General features: G+C 40.5%; 2 protein-coding genes across 5 annotated transcripts; one reads left to right on the top strand and one right to left on the bottom strand.

Annotated features, from left to right (window-relative positions):
* Nucleotides 1-267: 267 nt before the first annotated feature.
* On the top strand, nucleotides 268-13387 carry tecpr1a (tectonin beta-propeller repeat containing 1a). The gene is made up of 24 exons (XM_041974392.1): nucleotides 268-401; nucleotides 3154-3393; nucleotides 3924-4106; nucleotides 4195-4317; nucleotides 4413-4532; nucleotides 5032-5206; nucleotides 5293-5393; nucleotides 6435-6536; nucleotides 6633-6781; nucleotides 6901-7499; nucleotides 7580-7725; nucleotides 7837-7992; nucleotides 8207-8356; nucleotides 9056-9213; nucleotides 9342-9572; nucleotides 10273-10369; nucleotides 10555-10634; nucleotides 10750-10806; nucleotides 11235-11409; nucleotides 11637-11772; nucleotides 11912-12004; nucleotides 12142-12248; nucleotides 12418-12537; nucleotides 12757-13387. The coding sequence occupies exons 2-24, from the start codon at nucleotides 3169-3171 to the stop codon at nucleotides 12904-12906; spliced, it is 3633 nt and encodes a 1210-aa protein (XP_041830326.1). The 5' UTR covers nucleotides 268-401; nucleotides 3154-3168; the 3' UTR covers nucleotides 12907-13387.
* Nucleotides 13388-14639: 1252 nt separating this feature from the next.
* bhlha15 (basic helix-loop-helix family, member a15) lies at nucleotides 14640-22587 on the bottom strand. 4 transcript variants are annotated; one of them, XM_041974396.1, is made up of 4 exons: nucleotides 22168-22587; nucleotides 21919-22012; nucleotides 21375-21570; nucleotides 14640-15777 (listed from the first exon to the last, which is right to left on the bottom strand). In XM_041974396.1, the coding sequence occupies exon 4, from the start codon at nucleotides 15730-15732 to the stop codon at nucleotides 15166-15168; it is 567 nt and encodes a 188-aa protein (XP_041830330.1). In that variant the 5' UTR covers nucleotides 15733-15777; nucleotides 21375-21570; nucleotides 21919-22012; nucleotides 22168-22587; the 3' UTR covers nucleotides 14640-15165. The 4 variants fall into 4 exon arrangements, with proteins under 4 accessions (XP_041830330.1, XP_041830329.1, XP_041830327.1 ...); XM_041974393.1 differs by lacking the exon at nucleotides 14640-15777 and having other exon boundaries at nucleotides 21381-21570; XM_041974394.1 differs by lacking the exon at nucleotides 14640-15777 and having other exon boundaries at nucleotides 21381-21570; nucleotides 21940-22012.
* Between the last annotated feature and the right edge of the window lie 486 nt (nucleotides 22588-23073).

Genomic DNA, 23073 nt, shown 5'->3' with positions numbered 1-23073 from the left:
ACATAAGGGACTACATAAAATAATGCAATAAAATATTAAATAAATAAATAAATAAATAAATAAATAAATAAATAAATAAATAAATAAATAAATAAATAAATAAATAAATAAATAAATAAATAAAGAAATTCGGTTAACGCTAAATTAAGCAAACATGAGTTAATAGCGCCCTCTGCTGGTACACTGCGCCACAAACACCTGCTGCCGTGGAAACAGCCAATAGGAACGAAGACAGCGCAGCACTTCCTGTTTCATGCAGGGGGAGAGAGATTAGGGAGTAAATATCAACAGCCACTGTACACGTTATGACATAGACTGCTATCCATTCATTTAAACTCGCCGAATGAAGAGTGGTAACATACCACCTCTGCCGTTTGACGTTTTATGAGAGGAAGCTCAAGGTTAGTGTTTTCAACAGCGCTATATCTGCTATGTCTAGAGGGCTAAGCCTGTAAGCCTGCGCCTAAAACAAGCCGGCTGCTGTCACCAAAGCCCAAATCTGGTTTTAAACTACAGTCTGCAATTGTTTAAAGCATTACCGTTTACATGTCTGCAGTGTAATGCTCATTAAGGGTTATTTGACTTGCGTTAATATTAAGCTAGCTTGTTACGCTGTAACAAACGTCAGGCATAAACTGTCTCTTTTATGGTATGATCGTTGAGGTGTTGCTACTTAGTTTCTTATGTGATATCTTTCATTTTATCATCACTATTATATGATGTAAATGTGAAATACACTTTATGAAAGTGAGGGACAGAGTATACAGGCTTTGTAGCAACAACATCTCTGTTGGTCAATGTGAAATTAACCTATAAGAACAGGCATGGCAGCAAGGATCGTGGTAGATTTATGTACTGTAATTTCTCCTGCACGTGCTGGCTCTAATATTATAAAGGCAGTAAGTCCAGCCTTTATAATAAAGGTCAGTTTCGCTGTGACATTATCAAGGTTTCGGGTCAGAGCTCAGAAGTGGAGCAAAAAGCAGATATAACAACATCTGTGCATCAACATAGGATCACAATTTTTGTTAATAGCTCTGCTCCAAAAAGACCTTTCAGTCCATGAGAGTAGCCTTTATTCTTGTACTGTTTTGGATTATTTAACTGTGTTGATTATCTGACCTGTTTAAGTTACAGTCTAAAAAGAGTTTAATCCTTTTTAAAACTCAAATTTGCAACCCTATAATTAATTGAAAAGAGTACTAAGACAACATAAACATTGAGTTTGGATTCTCTTTTTTTTTCCAATTCACTGTGTGTAAAACCCAGGTTACTACTGACAATAGAATGTGCTTATTATCTTTTTGAGTAATTATAAAGGCATTCACATGAGAAGAAGTCTTTTGGATATTGTACCAAGCACTGGCCTTACTGTCAAAAGATTCTGGCTTTTGAATAGCTGATACAACTATTTTAAATTTTGGTTTATCGCACCACAAAACTGTTTTCCATCTCACTTTAGTTCACCTGGTCCAGACAAGTCCACATTTTTGGATCTGGGTTATGTTTGTTTAATTTTTTTGCATTGTAGAGTTATAACTTAAACTTGTGAATTTTGATACAACGCTGTCTAGATTTTCATTTAATTCAGCTTTGTCCAAGGCCTACAGATATTTCTTCAGATTATCTGCACTGTTTAATTATTTCATTTACTAGCGATGATGTTTATAAGCATTTTTCCTAAACTGAATTATTTGTCCTTACTCTCTTTTTTCAGATTAATGAGCCACTGGCCACCTTTTCCTGTGCCAGGCTCAGTCTTGGGTGCTCTATTTCATGTGGAAATAGGTTAGTCAATCATGTGACTAACCTATTTCCTTTTTAAAATCTTTTGTTTCCCCTGTTCCAACTCTTTTGGAACATGTTGACGCCATTAAAATCAATTGGCATGTTTTTTTTCAAGAAATATTTATATTAAAATAACTATCAGTCTTCCCAGAATTAAACTCCTCAACAAGCACCGACGTCAGGCCTTGCAATGCTCAGAAAAAAAGAGCTACAGACTCTAGGTCTCAGTTAGCTTGTTAAACATTTTAAGGTCATAGCAGTATGATTTGGGAAAAAGTCTAAACAAGTATGGTGTGTTTGGGAGGGTTTCCAGAAGAAAACATCTTTTTAAAAAAGAACACGGCAGCACTGTTTAGGTTTGCAAAGCTGCATCTGACAACTATAACAAAAACTATAAACTATAACACTTTTGGAACATTATTGTCTTTTGGATAGATTAGACTAAAGTGGAGATGTTGGGTCATAATGTACAGCAACACATCTGGGGAAAACCAAACACAGCAAATCAGCACAAACTCCTCATAAAAACTGTCAAACCTGGTGGTGGAGATGGATTAGACTCGTTTTAGGCTCATTATGTAGCCGCAGCACCTGGATACCTTGCAGGTGTCAATGTTAAAAATTTGAAAGACAAATGTGAGGCCATCTGTGAGTCAGCTAAAGCTTGGCTGAAACTGACACATACAGTAGCACATCCCAAGCATGGTAGCAAATCTACAACAGAATGTCAAAGAAAAGACCCAAAGTACAGAAATAAATCTGATTGAAATGCTCTGGTTGAATCTCAGTAGATATGGATAAAAAAAAAAAAAAAAAAACTCCCATAAACTCTAATAAACTACACAATGGCGTAACTTAAAACCAAAATTCCTGCAGAACAATGTAAGATACTGGTGACATCATACAGAAAACTATTACTTATTGCTTCTAAAGCCATTTAAACATGTAGTGTATTTTGTTGGTAAGGATCAGTTCTGTTTTTCTTTTTCTATTTTATCTGGATATATGAACCTTAAAATTGAAAGTGGGTACTTTTTCCACACAGCTGACTTTTATTGATCCTATTTGGAGTGATCTGTCAACAGATTGTTATTGGATGATTCAGACCAAATGAGCCTGACTTCATCTCACTTTTAGAGCTCATTAAGCTTGACTTTGTTATCCTGTTTTTCTAATCTAAAGTAATTTATAGTGGCTTTATTCTTCAAACAACAGATTTTTGCAAAGTAGTACGAGTTGTTGAGTTAAAGTTTGCACATTAATATACACATTTCATGTAAATATGTAAGATTATAGCAAAGCTAATTTCCTTCCTTAGTCCAGTGTTAATCACATTAACACAATCTTTCTCCTGCTTTCCTTCAGGCACCTGTTGCAGCCATGCCTGTCTCCCTGCTGTGGGCGGTGGATGTATACGGACGGGTCTACAGCCTGTCCACAGTGGGACAGCAGTGGGAACAGTGCCGCGATGCCCAGATGGAGTTCAAGCGGGCGACGGCAGCTCAGCAGTGCTGCTGGGGCATCGGGTGTGATAACAGCATTTACCTGAACGTCCATGCTTCTGACCTGCCCGTCCGCTACAAAGAGGAGACCTATGAGAACCAAGTGGGTCTCTGTTTGTGATGAGATTATATTTTTAGGTAGAATATGACAAAGAGTAGTATAAGGCAGAAGAAATACTTGTTTTATTTATTGTTTCAGTGTGTGATACAAATATTTGTCCCACTATAGCCAAAGTTGCGGGTCTCTCGGGTTATTAGAATCATGTTAGCAGTAGGAAGCATCTCACCAAAAGATTTCTTTGAAGTAAATGTTAGATTACAGTTAATTCAAGGGGGGAACAGACTTTTAGATAAATATTTCTTGTGTCACTTAAGCAGTGTTTATGGTGACATAAATGGATTTGTGTGCAGCCCTATGTAAAGCTTTTAGCTGATAGCCCTCATAGATGATGCTACACTTGGGATATAACCTGATTAGTTGAAAGTAGCTTGAGCTAATAAAAGTGGAAACTAACACAAAGCAGACATCAAGTTATTGGGACCCTTAAAATTACAAACCAAAACATCTTCATACGTCATATATATATATTTTTTTTTATTCTGATACATCATCTCTTCCTGTTTTTCTGCTAGCGTTGGAATCCTGTCGATGGTTTCTCAGCACATTTGCTGCCAAGCGACCGCTGGCAGTGGAGTGATGTCACAGGTCTGCAACACCAGCCTCTGGACAGCTTCCAGCTTCCTTCCAGCAGCTGGGAGTGGGAGAGTGACTGGTACATTGATGAAAACTTTGAGGGTGAGCCTACAGAGAAGGGGGTGAGTCTTTCAATTATTTTTCTTCCCTTTTACTTCCATCCTCGTTCTCCCTACCTTGTACTAGTAATTCAGAAATTTGTAATGGCAGGGGTGGACGTATGCCATCGATTTCCCCGCCACTTACACCAAAGACAAGAAGTGGAACTCCTGTGTCCGTCGCAGGCGATGGCTTCGCTACAGGAGGTACAAAGCCATGGACACCTGGGCTAAGGTGTGTTAGATTCTTCATGTAGTTTGTGGTAAAGCGTGAAGGTTGTTTTTTCTTTGTTTGTTGAGCCGCGTTCATCTTTATTGTGTATTTGACAGATCCCCTCACAGCAGACGACTCTACCAGATCCCTTCAGTGATATCAGCTGTGGAGGTTGGGAGATCAGTGAGGAGCCCAGAGGACGGCTGTCACTGTGGGCTGTGTCCCTACAGGGCAAGGTACAGATCCCACACACACACACACGCACACACATGTGGCAACCGTACCTTGTCCCAGGAATCTGCAGCAGTATACTCCATATTTTAGCTAGCCTATTAGCATAAATGATAGCACAAAAAAATAGATATTTTGCTTTTCTCAGCCTCACATTGTGACACAGTTTCTGGTCTTTGCGCCTGTAAAAGAATATTATTCTTCAAGAGACTGCAGAGTTGAAAGCGCAATAAAGAATGTGTGAGCATATCTTGCATTTTGAACTAAACACTTTCTGACATGAAGCTCATAAAATTTGTCCTCTTTAGTTAAAGAAAACCCTTTAATAACTGTGTCATGTGTAATGTTGTATTGTTTGTTTTTTAAAGTCCATCACAAGATCACAGACACACTTGTCACATCACAAACAACTGCATTTGCGACGCTTGATGTGTGTTGTTTTTCCTCTCTTACTGTTTTACTATCAGTTTTCATCATTTAAAATGTTTCTCTCTGTTGGTTCAGGTGTGGTTCAGAGAGGGAATTTATCATCATAATCCTGAGGGCTCTTCATGGGATGAGGTCCCTCTCCCTGGAGAGGTGGTCCAGATCAGCTGCGGGCCAGGGGACCTGGTCTGGGCGGTGCTGTGGGAGGGACAGCTCATTGTTAGGGAAGGCATCAGCCGAGACTGCCCCAAAGGTACAAACAGGCGGCCAAGTGGGAGGAGGACATGGTGTTTGTGAGGTTGTGTTTATAGATTGAGAATAATGTTTCCTGTGATCCAGGTTCTTCCTGGGCAGTGGTGGAGTCTCCGAGCCTGGAGGTTGGGGCCATACATGTAGCTGTGGGAGTCAACGTTGTTTGGGCTGTGACCAAGGACAATAAAGTAAGAAAATACCAGATGCTGGAAATCAGTACTAGAAAAACATAGAACCAGTTGTCTGTCAATATAAACATAAGTCAAAGTCTGAAACAGTACACTGACATGTTACAGTTTCTTAAGACTTATCAGAAAAAATATATTAGTTTGTTAAAACTCCTAGTTTTATGAGAATTGAGAAAACAAAATTCTGGTATTCCTTTTAGTCTGATCTGTATTTTGTCTTTTGCATTTCTGACTCAAAGCTGGAGATGAAAGTTGTATTTATACAAAGTTGAAAAAAGATACCACAGTAACTGATCAGCATATTGTGCTTCTATTCATCTGAGAAAAAAAAAATCCAATAAAACTTTTTTAGGGAAACAAACGTTTTTATATTTAGGCACAAGCGACTACTCAGATTTAGGAAACAATCATGGTTTGGGTTTAAACAGACCATTTTTTAAAGCACTAAACACATTTTAGAGAAGCTTCCTGGTAGAAAACGGTTTAACTGTAGTTACTACAATGCAGTAAACCAGTGATTTAAAGATTAAAAGAATTAAGTAAATAAAAAAGGAATGATCTCCTTTCATGTGCTTTTAAATTGTTGACTCGAGAGAAGTTTTGACCAAACTTATGAAACAGTTTGTAGCGACATGCAGTAAAAATGCAGCCACACTGGTCACGTTTACCAGTTCATTAATTGGTTTGCTGACCAGTAAGACAGCGAAACCTGGCGGTCTGATCAGTTTCCATCCTCTCTTCTCTCAGGGCCTCAGTACAAAAAAGAATAAAATAAAAATAAAAGCACAAATTTTTCTCATTTATTTCTCAGGAATTCAGCACTATAACTCTAGCTATTAAATATGTTTTACCTTAAAATGTTCAGCAGTCAGTAAAAATTTACAGTGCAGAGAATCTAGAATCTACAGTGCAGACTCTAAATTAGTGGTAGGAAATGTGCACATGCAATAAAGACTAATAACAGCTTACTGATGAACGCAAAGGTAAATTGCAGAAATGTAAAGTGACATGTACTCTGTCTCTGCTCTGCTGCTCTACCAGGTGTGGTTCAGGCGTGGTGTGAATTCTCACAACCCCTGCGGTTCCGGCTGGATCAGCATGGTTGGAGAAATGATTATGATCAATGTGGGACTCAACGATCAGGTGATTTCTGGCAATTTGATGCGACAGATGTGCATATGTTGTTATAGTTGCACATATTAGCAAGTCGATCATTTACATTCTTGCTTTTGTGTTTAGGTGTGGGCTATAAGCTATGAGGATCGGGCCATGTACTTCAGACAGGGTGTGACCTCTAGTGAACTAAGTGGTAAAACATGGAAGGTCATCACTGTTCCCCGAGATGGAGACCGATCCCACTCCAGCGCCAGTGCAACCAGCCTGCAGAGGTGGATGATTAGCTTTCTCTGGGAATACAAGTGCCCACTTGTCAGCATTTTTTCTATATTAAAATTTTTCCCTACACCGTACTGGTAGATTAATGAAGTTCTTCCCTGCTGTTCCACAGTGCTGGATGTTTTTTCTCTGGTGAGGTGCGTGCTCAGTCAGTTGGAAGTGATGCAGAATCAGACATCGGGAAAGCTTCTGCAGATGGAGCCAGCGGACATGTCACATCTGCCTCCCCAGAGCTCTTTGTTGATGCTCCCACAGACCCCTCTCCTGACGCCCCCAAACCCCGCATCCCCAAGGTCACCAGTGACAGCTTCATCTCCGAACTCGTCTCTGATCGAGAATCAGGGAAGACTTCAAAGCATGTTGGCTCAGCCGCTCCAGCTGTCTTGGAAGAGGAGGTCTTACCCCCAGAAGGAGAGGTCAAAGTTCCCTGTGCCGATGTAGCTCTTTCTCCTAGCCAAGCTGGGGGCGGTTTTCCTGGTCCCCAATGGAGTAATGTAGACCTGGAGGAGGCACACATGCAGCAGGCTGAGACTGGAGCTGTGCAGGATTCAGCCGACACCTGCAGCTTGTCTTCTGTAGCCACCTACACCCTTGCCATGGAGGACCCATATGGGGCAGATGAGCATCCTCTGTGGGCGTGGGTCAGTGGAGGAGGTTGCTCTGTGGATAGCCACTCACAACTCAGCTGGTTTAACTGCTCCATGAACACATGTGAGTCCAGTTGTTAGACACAACTGTTACACAAACTGCAGTTCATTATTAAAATGATGTTCTATCTATCTTTTTTCCAGCTGTGTTGCAGTCAGTCCAGTCTTTGAGTTTGTCAGTCACCCCAGCCCAGACAGCCGCTTGGCGGAGACAAATCTTTGAGCAGCTCAATGAGAGGACCAAGAGAGAGCTGGATAATTTCAGACATTACGAGCAAGCCATAGAACAGGTACATGCAGTATTATCAAATCTATGGTGTACATCACAGCCAAGAGAGCTTTTGTTATTAGCTCTGTTCATTAATACTCACTCATTACTTTACTTAAACATTTACTCCCAGTCTGTATGGATGAAGAAGGGAACCATGCAGTGGTGGAGAGACTGGAAACCACACAAGTGGATCGATGTTCATTTTGCCTTGGAGCAATTCTCGGGACCAGAGGGCAACAAGGACGGCATCCTGTTCATTTATTACAATTATTATGCGGAGAAAAAGGTCAGAAAGAAGTGTGTGTGAAATTAAGTAAATACAGCTATTACCTTTACATTAAAAATGTTTAAAATCTACTGAGAAAGCTGAAAAGATATTTTTAAATGTGTAATTCTAATCCAATAACTTCAGCATGCATTTCTGAATCATGAAGCTCAAAGCAGAAAATTTGCATAACTTTAACCCTTTCTGTCCTTTTCTTTCCTTTAACTCTTTCCAGTACCTGCATGCCTTCATTAATGAAGTGACTATTCTGGTCCCTGTGTTAAATGACTCCAAACACACTTTTGCCATCTACACTCCAGAGCGTACAAAACAGAGGTGGCCGATCAGACTGGCAGCCGCCACAGAGCTGGAAATGCATGACTGGGTGTGTATGGAAAAAGAATCATGTCAAAAGTGAAAGTTGTTTCTCTGTGACTATGCACCACGTTCCCATAATGAATTTTTGCCATTAGATTTTAAAAACTAAACTTCTGATAGTGCCTGATTTCATCTTGGATTCACAAATAAACACAAAATCAGGCAACTTCCTTACAGTCAAGGATTTCCTTAATTTTACAATTAAAGATTATTAATAAATCTTGTCACATTTAGGGCAAGTTAGTGCACCACAACAAATCATGTTAGATAAATTATCGTACAGTTTTTGTCAACTAGCCAGAAACTGGCTGATGCAGATGTTGGAACAATGTGTCCGTGCATCCCTACTTACTCTACCAGTCAAAGATTTGGACACACTTTCCCATCAAATCTAATGGGAAAGTATGTCCAAACAATTCTGACCTGTGGAGGAAGACATTTTTATTTGCTGTTCTGGAATTTCATAGATTCCCCTGATGGAAAAAAAAGTTTTATAGACCGCCATTTGTTTTGCAATAAGTTGTATTTTTGTTTTGAACTACAATTTCAAACACGCAAAATCAAAGCTTTCAAAGTTCAAAAAGGTTTAGGATGAAGTTAATTACTGATTAAATTCCCACATAATTTGATTTTAGTATCTTACCATGAATTTTTATTTGTCCCTTCTTTCCTGTCTGTCTGTCTTCACCACCCACCCAATCTCCAGCTGGCATTGTTGAGTGTGTCATGCTGCGACTCCAGAGGAATCCGGGGTCCTCCCTCCAAACAGGCCATATGGTCCATCACCTGTAAAGGGGACATCTTCGTTAGTGAGCCCTCTTCTGCCCTAGAAGCCATGCCTTACCCAATACCTTGTGACCAGATGTAAGAATAACCATCACATATATGGTCTACTTATGAAGGAGAAAGACATTTACTCTCGGCTAGATGAGGATGTAAACATATGTACATTTCCCCATGCTTAGCCATGAGTCTTTGTTTCCTTCGTACAGGTTCTGGCGGCAGGTCGGAGGCCACCTGCGTATGGTGGAGTGTAACAGTGCTGGGATCGTATGGGGGATTGGCTATGACCACACTGCCTGGATCTACACTGGTGGCTATGGAGGAGGATTTTTTCAGGGACTGGCCAGCAGCACAGACAACATTTACACTCAGACTGATGTCAAGAGTGTTTACATCTACGAGAATCAGAGGTGGAACCCCGTCACCGGCTACACCAACAGGTACTAAACTCAGTGTCCAGTTAAAAGCAGAGTTTTTTCCCCCCTTTCCCTATTTATGTGACACATCTGGTTAAATTGAAATCACAATTTAAGATGTGCTTCAGCCCTAACAGTCAACATGTGACAGCTACACTCAGCTGTGAGGTCTTTCCCATATTAGTGTTTCCATCTTCACCTCCCCAGGAGAGTAGTTTTAAAAACACATATCTTTTAAGGTTTTTCTGATGGATGAAGCAACAAATTGTCAGACATGCATTATCTGTGCTCACAAACGCACGTGTCAGTGTGTGCACATCGGGGTGTGTAATAAAGAAATCATGTAGAAAGAAATGACATGCTGGGGTGTAAATCTGATAAATAACACCATACTGCTTAGTTTTTAATACAAGGGCAAAGTAAAAGCCTGTTCATGAGGAAATGTAACCTCACCCTTCAGTGTTTTGGCCACAGGTTGGCAACTTGGCATCCATGCGTTATAATACAGAGCAAGTCATTTTTAGATGTCATATCATGTGGTAATCTTCAATATCATATTAGAAATATATTTCTGCTTGACCACCGAACAGAAGCTGGATTTTCGAAGATTAAACCAAATCGCGATCGCGATATTGGTCAGAAGAATTGCAGTTTGAATTTTTTCCTATATCGTTCAGGCCTAATGTGGTATCTGTTCAGTCATACATGACTTGTGCTTTTTTAGAGGTCTCCCAACAGATCGCTACATGTGGAGCGATGCATCAGGATTACATGAGTGCACAAAGACGAGTACAAAACCTCCCTCTCCTCAGTGGACATGGGTAAGCTGCACACACACACTGAGGGAATCTATTGTAGTGAACTGACACCTGTTTTGTGTCTCATAGGTTAACCACCATCCTTCCATTCTAGCTTTTTCTTAGGAATCTATAATTATTTATTCTTGAATTGTCAGAAAGTGTGTGCAGCTGTTCAGTCTTTCACTTCTCGTATATCCTGCTTCCAGGTGTCTGATTGGGCTATCGACTACAGCGTGTCTGGAGGGACAGACAGAGAAGGCTGGCAATATGCTGCTGATTTTCCAGCGTAGGTTTCACTTGCTCTTCCTCAAGCTGGGTCAAACTTTATTCATAGTTGCACCCATTTATATATGTTTTTTTCCTGTAATTCATTCCTTCACTTCCCCAATGTTTCCACTCAGGTCATATCACGGCTATAAAACGATTAAGGACTTTGTGCGGCGCAGGCGATGGGCGAGGTACTGTAACAAGCAGCAGTAGCTATTAATCAGTGCAGTATTTTTTTCAGTGAGCTAACTGTGGTCTGAAAGTGGCCATTAAAGTTGTTGTTCTTCGTTGTCTCACTCAGTAAATGTGGGCATGATGACCTGACATGAGTTATTCTGTTTTTGGTATAAACAAGACATGGAAATCATAGTTCTTTGTACTATAGTTTTGTATGTAGTAGAAAATAATTAAATAGATTGAATGTGAACATGTGACCAAAGAATTCATAATATATATATTATATATTCTGGATTCATTTGTTAATTTTATCTGGGTCTGGAGCAGATTAGGAGCCGGGTTCAATCTAGGTTTTTTATCTAAAACCTTAGCAGCATCCTAAATTACATATAATTTTTAATAAGGACACCTGGGAACATTGTATATTCTTTCTGCTGCACAGGAAGTGTAAATTGACCACTACGGGGCCATGGCAAGAAATCCCCCCCATCCCACTGAGTGATGTAACTATCCTGCCATGTGCAGCTCAGAGTACCGTGGACACAGTTCCTGTGTGGGCGATCAGTAACAAGGGAGATGTGCTCTGTCGACTGGGAGTCACCGCACTGACACCTGCAGTGAGTCATTAATAATATGCAAGCTGACACCCAGTGAATGTGTTTAAACCTTTTGATGAGACAGCAATAAGCACTTTATTGTAATGTAAGATGGATTTAATACACCCTGGTGATCATGAAAGGAAAAAAATTAAGTTGGGACCCATTGGGATAACACTGGATTCCAGTATACAAACTTATCATATACTAGACGTAGTTATTGTAACATCTTTCTGGTTATCTCTCAGGGATCCTCATGGCTCCATGTGGGGACAGACCAACCTTTTAAGTCCATCTCCATCGGAGCTGCCAGCCAGGTTTGGGCCATTGCCAGGGACGGCTCTGCTTTCTACAGGGGCTCTGTCTCACCACAGAGTCCAGCAGGTCAGTAGGATAAACTGGAATAGTTTGAAAAACATGTGGCACCATCAGCTGATAATTATCAAAGATTGGAAAAATTAGATCACGACTGAGCTGAGTCATAATGTCTACAGTATTATACGAGCTGTGTCTCCCTCTGCAGGAGACTGTTGGTACCACATCCCCTCTCCAGCCAAACAGAAGCTGAAGCAGGTGTCTATTGGCAGGACATCGGTCTGCACTGTAGATGAAAATGGTAAAAGCTCCACAGTTGTGTTTACAGCCAAGGTTTTCAAGCGTCCAGTCTTTGATCAGTGCTATTGAGGGACTTTACACGTGTTTCATGGTAAAAAATCTCTGATCAGGTGTCTGGTCTGGATATTTCCTGTTCAGGTAACCTGTGGTACAGACAGGGTGTGACACCTAGCTATCCTCAAGGCTCCTCTTGGGAACACATTTCTAACAATGTGCGTAAAGTTTCCGTAGGACCCTTGGATCAGGTAAGCACCGGGACATCAGCACTGTCACATGCACCTATGTGCATTTGACACAACATGATCATCCTGTTAACAGTTAACAGATTTTACAACATTTTTGTGTTTGGAAATTCCGAATTAAGAGTTTGTCCTCCCACTCATGGGTGTTTTGGATGTTGTTGTGGGGTCATAGGTGTGGGTCATAGCAGACAAGGTTCAGGGCACCCACAGTCTGAGCTGCGGGACAGTGTGCCATCGACTCGGAGTCCAACCCCTGGAACCAAAGGGACAATCATGGGATTATGGCATTGGGGTAAGGAAACAAATAATCTCTATTAATATTTTAAGGACAATACATGTACTAATCATACCTGACCTAACCCTTTCCATTAGGCTACTGCTGTTATTATGAGAACTAATTTCTCATGTATACTCTAACAACAAAAGGTGCTTATAGCCAGGTTGTAAATAAGTCTATTCCTGAATAAATTTAAGCTCTCATCTTCTCCCTCTCTGTGTCACAATTTTTTAGGGTGGATGGGACCACATCACAGTGAGGGGAAACTCCATGGAGCCGCCCCGCATCCGTCTCCCCTCTCTAACAGAGCCCTCTGGCCCGGCCCCTCACAGCCCCCTCCCAGTCAGGAACTCAGATGTCAACGGCAGCGCTGTGGGCTGTTAGACACACATGTGCACACATACTGTACGAAGCCATCCAAAACCATACTACCTTTCTAGTGATTTAGAGTAGTAGAGAGCAGGTTGTAGTTTTCACATCACCTGAGCCAGTGCAACAGAGAATTGTGACTTTGGGACAATCTGTGTGGAATTCTGCCAACATAAATGCTGAGCTGAATCTGTTTCTTGTTGTATGAAGACTACTGATGTTTTTGTTTTGCTCTGGATGGGCATTTCAGTGTTATGTTGTTTTGCGTAGTGCTGTTTGCCTTATTTTATTCATCAAGATGTGAATTTTATTTTGTGTGGTTTCTGTGTATAAAATTCCATGTTTCAGGTCAAGGTAACTGTAGAAAAAAAACATGTTTTAAAAAGTTTTTTTTTTTTATTATTTTGTGAAAGGGAAGCGATAAGTGTACTTGAATTATAGTCATATACCTGCTTAGCTACCAGGTAAGAATAAAATTATTTTCTGAAGCATTAAACCTGTATGCTGGTTAATGCTGAACAGAATGAAGGTTTTCTCCATGTTACCCTGGCTGCTTCTGTTGTTTGCTGATCTATGACTTTATGTCGGAGAATATAGAAAACATGGATACAGCCCTGCAGATGTAGATCCAGCTCTTTACCAGGAAAACTAAAGTTTCCAACATTTATAAATAAACAAGGTCCTCTATTGTTAAGGGGAACACAGCAGAAGGAGCTCTAAACAAAATTCAACCACATATACAAAGCATAATAATGTCACTGATTGGTTTCTGTTGGCGTATTCTGGGTTTCCTGAACACCTATTTAAGAACGACTTTATTGCATTTAGCAGGTTTTGATTTTATGTGGTTGAAACCTGCATGTAGCTAAATTAGGATGTGCAAGAGGAAGCATCCCTTGGTTAGTGATTGGCTGAGATGTGTTTAAAAATGCAAACGACACCAAAAAATTTTACTTTACTGAGCCTGTTCTAATGGGCCTAAAATAAACCAAGAATTAACTGGAAATAAAATCTACAGACTAGGAGGAATATAAAGATCCATCCATTGACTTTAATGGATTGTGAGGTGTAACAAGAACCACATTGGCTCCCTTTACTTGTGGTTTTCAGAAAAGCATCTGACTTCAATTTTTATAAAGATTCTGATGTTATTTTCTATAAAAAATGTGTTTTTGTCATGGAATATGTGCAATTGTTAGCATCGTAAATGGGGGTGTGGATTACTTGTGAAAATCTTGTGGTTGAAATGCTTACACTGAACCTTCCTCTTTCTCAGGAGTGTTTGTATTTGCATGCTGTCTCCTTTGGCCACACAGTGATAGAATGACTGAGCAGTAATAAAAAAAGAAATCTATATATTTTTGTTATAAATCTTTAAGATATTGCTATCATATATTGCTGGTACTGTGGTTGTTACAGTGTTCCTGTATTAAGATGGAGATGTGTTTGTACTTGTTGATTGAGAGCTGTTAACTCTCTTTTTCCATTACTGATGACTTGGATTATTTCAGGCATTAATTTATTTTAATGGTGGTTTAATCGCAAATTACTGAATGAATTACTGTCTCAATCTGCTAAAATATTTGTAAATGTTGAAGGTGTACAGACATGTTTGTATTACCTGTTAATAATGAACATCATGCCGTCATACTGTAGTGTCCAACACATCATTGCTACTCTATTAACAAAGTGGTCCGTTTGTGCATGGTAAAAAAAAGAAGTCATTTTCAATAAATAAATGTGTTTATTGATAACACTACCAAATTTATCTTCTTCTAATACCTTAGCATGGGTTGCAGAAGGATCTAATATTTAATAGTAAATTATCATCATGAATGACAACATTTCAATATTTAGGCCTTCTGCTTTTCCTTCTCTCTCTTTTAGTGTAAAAGTTATGACTGGCTACACTCAGCAGGTTTCCCAACAGAAAACACACAAGATAAGACAAAAGAGAACAAGGGCCTTCCCCTGTTTAAACCATAGCACAAGAGAAATAAAAAAAAAAGTTTGCAAAAGATGAGCCACTCTTTTCTGAGTGTACCTTAAAACAACCATGGTCCACTTTGTTTTCATTGCAGTCCTTATGTCTGCTGCATGAATGAGCCGCAATCACTAACCAGCCCAACTTTCACTAATGTTCAAGCGCAGGTTTGTTGTCTCAGGTCAGCACACTTCTTTCCTACAGGAAACATCATGGAACAGATCCAGCATCATCCACATGTTTCTCCCGGTGGCTCCTCAGGATTGCTCAGCCACCTTAGAGTCTCACTGTTAGCTGTCTTGGCTAAAGCTCTGCATGTGGGTGAGGTACTGGGTGAGACCGTCCTCCCCCTCCTGCTCCAGGTGCTGTTGGTAACACTGGAGCAGCTTGGCAGCGCTGGCCTCTGAGGGAACCCCTCCAGCAGGCAGGCAGGCCCCCGACATGTCCAAGATGATGGTGGTCAAAGCTTTGATGTAGTTCTTAGCCAGGGTCAGAGTCTCGATCTTGGACAGCTTCTTGTCTGTCTTCACGTGCGGAATGGCCTCGCGCAGCGCTTGAAAGGCATTGTTGAGATTGTGCATGCGCTGGCGCTCCCGCTCGTTGCTTTCCAGCCGTCGGATGCTGCGCTCTTTGGTGCCAGAGCCGTGCTGTCTGCGCCGTCGGCCTCCACCGCCCGCTCCCCCTTGCCGCCTCCCGTTCCCGCTCCTCAGTGAGCCCCTCCAGGAGCCACCGATCCGGACCGAGGCCTCTGAACCCTCATGCTCACTGGAGCCTGGTTCGGTATCTGGTTCAACTTCTGGCTCCGGGTCAGACCAGGACATCCTGGAGGATTTCACAGCCTTTCCTTTAGACTTCATCCTGTTGCTCCCCCCTTTGACGTAGATCTCACAGCTTCAGTAATTCTGGGGGTAAAGAAGGGAAATATTTAGAATGAAGAAGTGTCATTTATAAGGCTTCCTCTCCCACTACAAGCTCCCCTGCAGTTCAATCAACTTTCCATCAGATTGTATCTAATCGGTCTCTTGCAGTGTGAAAACTCCATGATGTTTCCTCTCTTATCCAGTCAGTTTAGAGATAATGCACATTTCAAGGTTAGGCTCACAAAAACGGAGAGGGCAGCCACAGCAATAACTAACTTCTCATTAACCAGGCCTCATTTAGGGACAATAATTCATCATAAACTTACTTTAGATGGAGTTAATACAACCTGCATTAAAATATGATGACACTGAATTTACTTTAAACCATATTATCAAGAATGACAGTATTGAAATTGACAAGATAACCACGTTTTACATAGATAAGAGAGGACACAGTGAAAACCTCTGGGGATTTCTCCATCACCACCCCCTCTTATTTTCCTAACTTCAGTTTTAATCAGACAACCGCCAGCGTTGTAATTGATATGACAAGAACAAGACAATTGCACCAAATGAGACATAAAGAAGCCGCATGAAAAGTGGATTTAACAGCGTGGAGTGGACTCTGGCGACTTACCGTGGGAGTTAAACAGACTGGCCTGCTCCTGCGTGTTTATAGAAAAAATGCATCCGGTCATCACGATGAACCAAAAAAGAAAAGAACATTTAAAAAGTCCGTTTCAGAGCAAGGAGAAGCGACAGAGCGTCACTCTGTGTTGGACACACGCAGATAACTGTCACATGTGCGCTACCTGTAGCTGACTGATGTACACGTTGCGCAGCTCAGCCAATCAGAGAGCAGAACCGCTCAGTCCAGCTCCGCCCCCTCAGCAGAGACAAGCTGCTGCTGCTGCATGCACTGCAAGAATTACTCTGTCTCTTACGGTTGTTTCAGCATATCAACAGGGTTTATGCAAAATTCCCAAAGACACGAGGGTTTTTAGTCCATTTTTATAGAACAGGTAAAAGATAAACCAGCACTTCTTAAAATGAAAGACTCAGTTTTCCATTCACAGTTTGATATTGACAAAATACACAAGTTTTAGAACAAAGTAGTTAAACTAATCTATTTATAAACCAGAATGTTTATGGCATGATTATACTAGTAAAATAATACATATTTCATTGCAATTTATGAAAAATGTAAATACTGAAGAGGTGCCTAAAAGTGCAGTGAGAGACAGGAAGAGTTGTAAAAGAGATATAAAATGTTATAAGTACCTCAATATTCCGAATTTCTTCAGAAAATGGACTTAATTAAATTCCACTAATCATAACAGCTGATATTTGTTGAATAATAAACAAAGCTGTTATTCTAATAAGAAAAAAATGCAATTTATTTTTTCCAAATGGCAATTGCACAATGCTCTTAGTTGGCTTTTATTTTCTTTTTTTACCATAAACAAGGAACCACCCTCCCCCACTAACATTAAGAGCACACATCACTCTCAAAACATCCTGTATCACATTCCCCAACTGTAAACTGTTGTCTTACCAAATTCATCAGCTTAATGTCAGCTAACCTCCTGCTTCTCTGCAGCAGCAGCAGCAGCAGCAGGAGGAGGAGTAACCTGAACTTTTCCTGCTGCAAGCAGTAAGAATGGCAAGGCAAAACTGTTAGCATAATTTCCATTGTGGTTTATCACCTTCCACTGTTTCATTTGAATACAGTTAAGCAGGCTACACTGGATGGTACAGAAGCAGATCTTGTTAAACTATGTCACATTATTTGCTTTTTTTAACCAAAACAAATAGTTTAAACTTTTTTTTGCACTCTGTCACTACTGTAACGAGGCAGTAATGCAAACGGGTGTACTCCCTCAAGCCACTAGAGAACCTAACAAACATGCAGACAAAGTGGTAAAACATCACTAAAATAATTACCCCTTCTGAGTAATCACTATCACACCCTTTCCCCACAGTGATGTGTGACTTGCACAAATCCTGCTTTGTCTGTTTCACCTGCCAGCAGCTGTTGGCAGTTGGGCTTATTACTTCTTTCTACAGTCTGTAGTTAATGCACTGCTTAAACTGAGAGGTGTCAGTTCGTTCAGATACACTGAGCACACACTACTTCAATAGGACATGACAGGATCTCATGTTGTGTAATGGCAATCAAAAATATCAATTCCCTACCTTTCTCGGGACAGATATTGTAAAATGTTCTTATATAAACTTTTTTTGGTGTTTGGTGATTTTTTTCTCCCCTTTAATAAAATAAATTGGTTGTGTATAAAATAAAATTAGAAAGCCTGATTAGTCACTTTTACAATGAGGTATAACTTGCAAGGATCATAAGCAACACAGCTAAATATTGGGGACTGACCCCCAAAAATGTGCCAGCAATATTCTTCTGTTGTTTTTCACCCTTGTTTTGAGCTGCTTGAAGGATTGGTTGATTGCATTCACTTACAGTAAGAAAGAAGAAGAAGAAGAAAAAAAAACTTTTAATTTCACACTGTCAGGGACCTCAGTAGTGTGTGGAAGATATATATGTAGCCACAACAGCTTGGCACCTCCTCCTCATTCTGGCCACATTTTGCTGTTGATTGGCATCCCATTCCTAATCCAGGAGTTATTGAAGGTTAACCAACACGGTTGTGTTGGTCACTCTGGCACATACAAGCTCATCCCAGAAATGTTCAAATGAATTGAAGCTGAACTTGTGGCAGGCAATGCCATCATCTCCACTCCCAAATTGTGGAGGTACACTCCTGTAGGCTCTGTGGTGGAGAGCATTATTATCATGAAAAATGGAATTAGTTAGATTCTGGAGATAAAAGGTTGTTGCAGGCTCCAAAACCTCATTTCGATCAGCTAGGTGCTTGTCAAACATCTATGACTGGAACACTTGGCAGCACTTGAATATCAAAGCAAGAAGAATTACCAGCAAGAGAATATTGCAGCGGATTTTGGCACATTTGTGGGGCGGGGGAACTTTCTACACATTTAGCTGTGTTTCTTATTTCAAGCATGATCCCTACAAGTTGTACCTTGTAATGGCAGCAACTCAAGCTTTCCAATGACGTATAATACAGCACCAGCTGGTATTATTAAAGGGGAGGAACAATCAATCAAACACACAATTCCTTGCTTTATATTACTCTAAAAAATTAGACAACCCTACACAGCTGGCTGAAAATTATAGCAAATATGACTGGTTTCAACGTAATAAGAAGAGGACAAGCTAATGGTTTCCTAAAGCTATATAATGCATAGTTTCTGTCTGTTATCTCTGAATATTTAAGAACATCAATGTGCATATATATTATGGAATGAATATGTGTCTATGAATATATAATATACATAATAATCAAGGCTGTCAAAAATAAGCATTAACGGTGGTAACTAATTTATGTAAGTTGCGTTACAATGTTTAACGCAATTAATGCAATTAACGCATGTGCAGCATCCATCATTTATGACGGCGAGACATGGAGGTGTCCTGGTAAGAGAGTTTAACACTTTACCCGCATTAAAAAAAATAAATAAATAAAAATTCTGACATACGTTTGGACAAACGTCACTATTCTGGTGTCTGCCCAGCGCAGCGTCCTCCTCTCCCCTCCATCTCCTGCTGTGAATCATGGCAGCTGTCGGTGATCAGCTGATCAGCTTTTCAGTCGCTAGCAGCGTCTCTCATGTTGTGTTTGGTTATCGTTCAGCTAAGAAGGAGGAGACTAGCAGTTCATGGTTCACACTGCCACATATTTACCCAAAAGTATTGTGTTTGGACGCGTAAGTAAGCAACATTTATTAGGCCCATGTCACTAAAGCTGAAGAAAATAAACAGTTAATCAAAACAGCCTATTTCATTATAGATTGTTGGTCATTATTTTATATAACATTTCAGTATTAATGACTAGTGACACAACTATAAAAACTACTAGTCATCAGACAGCCATTAACACTTCTATGAAGATACTGTAGATCAGGTTCACATATCTAGTGAGAGTAAAACAACAAAAGGAAGCAAGGGGACGTGTTCTCTAACTCATTGGTGCTGTGCTGTTGCAGGCCTGATCATTTAGAGGCCATGAATATGGGGAGATAAATTATGAACAGGTTCTGAGATACAAATCACTAACAAAGTAGCTGACAGGTGGTAGAAAGGATTCAGATATGCAGGGGCGGGTCTAGAAAATTTTAGATGGCAGGCCAGGTGGGGGCACTGACCAGGAAAATGTTGGCACAAATGAGATAATACTTTTTTAAGGTCTTGATTTTATGATTATTACAGCTTAAGTGATAATCTAATATTTAAAAAAATTAAAGAAAAACCCAAATGAGTATTGCCTCTTTCTGTTGATCACACCACACCACACACATCTGGAAACTAAAAAGAAATATAGGTGGCAATAGAAACCAACTTTAGGAGAATATTTTCACCAAAGACAAAGAAAAAAGATAGAAAATGACCAAGAGGCATTTTATGAATGGAGTCAGATAAGATGAGTGCAGCTATTGTTGTGCTTTTATGGTAGCAAAAACACAGTATGTCACAGGTGTGTTTCTCCCAGCTCTCAGAAGTAAACACCAAGCTTTTGCTTTTGGTGTCCTTGAACAGCCTGTGTGTATGTGTGTGGGTGTGTATACAGACTACATGAGCTGTGCCAATGCAGTCACATTATGGTGACCCACAGCACCTACTGCAAGTTACCACGTAGGACTTGGTTTTAGGTTTGGCTACATCTTAAAGTAATTACTGAAAGTCAGTGTGATGACCTCCAAAGAGATGAAAATGTAAGTGTGTGTGTTCTTATGAACACAGACTGGCCTTGCCAGGTTTCCGCCTCTCCTCAGGTACACTGTATCTAATCAACCAAACCTCGCTGGTGCCGGTCTGTGGAAACACTATCTTGTACTTTTAGTTTGCTCAGTTTCTGCCAGCATCGGCTCTAAGGCCTGCACTGTTTATTTTGCCACAGCTGCAGATAAATTCTGAGCCAAATACAAATCAGTAATAAGCCAAGTAAGCAGGGCCTCTACAAGCATGCTCTTTTTTAGCAAAACAAACTTTTCATATCACCGAGATCGACCTCGAAATTCAGCAATGCAGCAATTTAGCTCAAACTTTAAACAGTAAATTTGCAAGTTAAAACTTGGCCTGAAATGTTTGGTTTACAGCTGGAAACATATCAGTACTGTTACACAACTGTTGTTTGATCACATCATAGCAGACCGTGTTTCACACACACATTCACACACACACAGATCATGTCATACCGACGTCTGTGTGAAAGCCAAATGAACTGTCACACAGCATGGCTTGGCTGTGATGTCACAAACGACAAGTGCTTTGAATCCATTTGGAGCACAGAGAGAGGGGAAAACAGCCCTTAAAATCCCTGACTCATAAAAGAGGAGGGAGGAGGGGAGATGAGTTAGAGGTGAAGAGGACGAGATCTGGACTATTAGTCAGTTTTTCCATTAGACCAAGGCTGGCTGTCTGAAAGAAAAACAAGTGGATGTCACATCAGGCCATGGTGAAAGCAGCTGTTGTGACAGGGAGGCTGCTTTGACCACCGCTGTGTGATAAAAATCACTATATTACAGCTCAACGTGTGTGTGTCACTCACCCTTTATCTCACAGCTCAAGGTCTGACTCAGTGACATAGGTGAGGAACAGGCAGGTTTGGGACAGAGAGCAATGCTCCGGCCTGGACAGTGCAGTCCAGCCCTGTGTTGGCATGGAAAAAGTATGAGAGCATCTGCTGGGGTACTGAAAATGGCAGCTATTCTCCAACGCTGAGAAGTCATCCTCCCACTGCAAGCCTGCAAGGAAAATCCACAACCATGATCATGATACTGAGCTTATAATAAATAACACTGGGTTTAACAGAACACTTCCAGGACTCCACACTGGTCTTATTACAGTGTCATACACCTTTTCTACAGGTCACTTACATCAAAGAGAGATTAGGGCTGTTTAATAATGCACTGTCTCATATTAAATTTATAAGAAATCACAAATCAGTAGCTTTAGCAGAATATAGATAAATAGACTATATTTCCTTTCTAAAAAGTTGATAGTGTAACATGTTAAAGTGAACAATGTATATACAATAATTTTGTAAATTAGATGAAAACACACTAATCATGGGGGTGCGAGTCAAGCAGTACCAGTGTCTTCTGATGTGGCACCTTGCAGGTTGCAGGGACAGCTGTTTGACTGAGAGATGCAGGGCTCAGAGTGCAGCTCCAAAGTGGGACTCTCCTAAAAATCAACAGTTGACAGTGAATGAGTACTGACCTACTAACTGCAAAACAGGTCACTTGACTGACTTTCATGAAATTAAAACAAAATAAAAATCACAAACACCTAAAACTCATCAAGCTCACCAAGAATGAAGTACAGCAGGAGAACAGTACCTGATCAAACAGGTAGACCATGACATCTTCATCAAAGGACACACTCTTCTTCATTTTGATGCTTTTCACCCTTCCTGATGCCTCTTTTAGATAGTTGTAGTTTTGATAGGATTTCAAATGTCTTCCAAGGCTGCATGTGTGTGAATTTTCCCTCTCAGCATCTTCAGAGTTTATGGTGTGACTAGGAGGCCTTTGAGCAGTGGTGTCCTCTGTTATTGGCATATTCGCGTAATCACTGTTACAACAAGCAGCGTGCCTGGTTGATGTCCTCCAGTGCTGAGGGGAGTAAATGTCACTGCACAGCTGTGCAGGTATACTGTCATCAAAGGAAACTATGAACTTATTCATAGCATCTATTGTGATGCTATCCTGTGAGGTTGCCATATTCAAACAGAAAATGTTCCTGTTAAGTACAAGAAGCCCTGCTGGTTGTTGGGTGGTCCCCTTCAGAGAGCAAAAGTGTTGAGGTGAGAAAGAGAAAGATGAAGACCTTGTCATCAGGCTTGATCTGCGGTCAGAGTTCGTCCATACTGTCAGGGTTGCACTTCCTCTTTGATCAAGGGTACAGAAGCATGTGACTAGCTGTTGCTCCTCATCAGCCTGTGTCATCCGAGGGGAGGACATCCACAACTGGAATCCTTCACCCCTGCATCAATGATTAATAATAATTAATTGCAAGTAAGAATACATTTTCCTCATAGTGTACTGTAGATTTTTTAAGCAGACATTTTGACTTGTCACAGTATCAAATGTATGCAAAACACTCACATCAGCAGTTACTTTAAGTGCCTCTATAAACCTTGAAATTGAACCAGTGTGCACAACAGCAGAATTTTCCTCCAAATGTCATGCAGCCATCATTGATACGCCTGTTCACTTCCTGTCATGACACGTCAAAGTGTCAAT

Source organism: Melanotaenia boesemani, chromosome 21, assembly GCF_017639745.1.
Source record: "Melanotaenia boesemani isolate fMelBoe1 chromosome 21, fMelBoe1.pri, whole genome shotgun sequence".
Taxonomy (NCBI): domain Eukaryota; kingdom Metazoa; phylum Chordata; class Actinopteri; order Atheriniformes; family Melanotaeniidae; genus Melanotaenia; species Melanotaenia boesemani.
Note: the sequence above shows the minus strand (reverse complement) of the source record. Positions and strands in the feature narration are given on the sequence as shown.

Excerpts from the sequence above, each read along its gene's own strand:
- bhlha15 (XM_041974393.1), bottom strand. The coding sequence starts at position 22,551 with ATGGCAACCTCACAGGATAGCATCACAATAGATGCTATGAATAAGTTC. Across the intron at positions 22,013-22,167 it reads TGGTCTACCTGTTTGATCAG|GAGAGTCCCACTTTGGAGCT; the intron begins GTACTGTTCTCC and ends GTTGATTTTTAG. Across the intron at positions 21,571-21,918 it reads TGCCACATCAGAAGACACTG|GCTTGCAGTGGGAGGATGAC; the intron begins GTACTGCTTGAC and ends TTTTCCTTGCAG.
- tecpr1a (XM_041974392.1), top strand. The coding sequence starts at position 3,169 with ATGCCTGTCTCCCTGCTGTGGGCGGTGGATGTATACGGACGGGTCTAC. Across the intron at positions 3,394-3,923 it reads AGGAGACCTATGAGAACCAA|CGTTGGAATCCTGTCGATGG; the intron begins GTGGGTCTCTGT and ends TTTTTCTGCTAG. Across the intron at positions 12,538-12,756 it reads CATGGGATTATGGCATTGGG|GGTGGATGGGACCACATCAC; the intron begins GTAAGGAAACAA and ends ACAATTTTTTAG.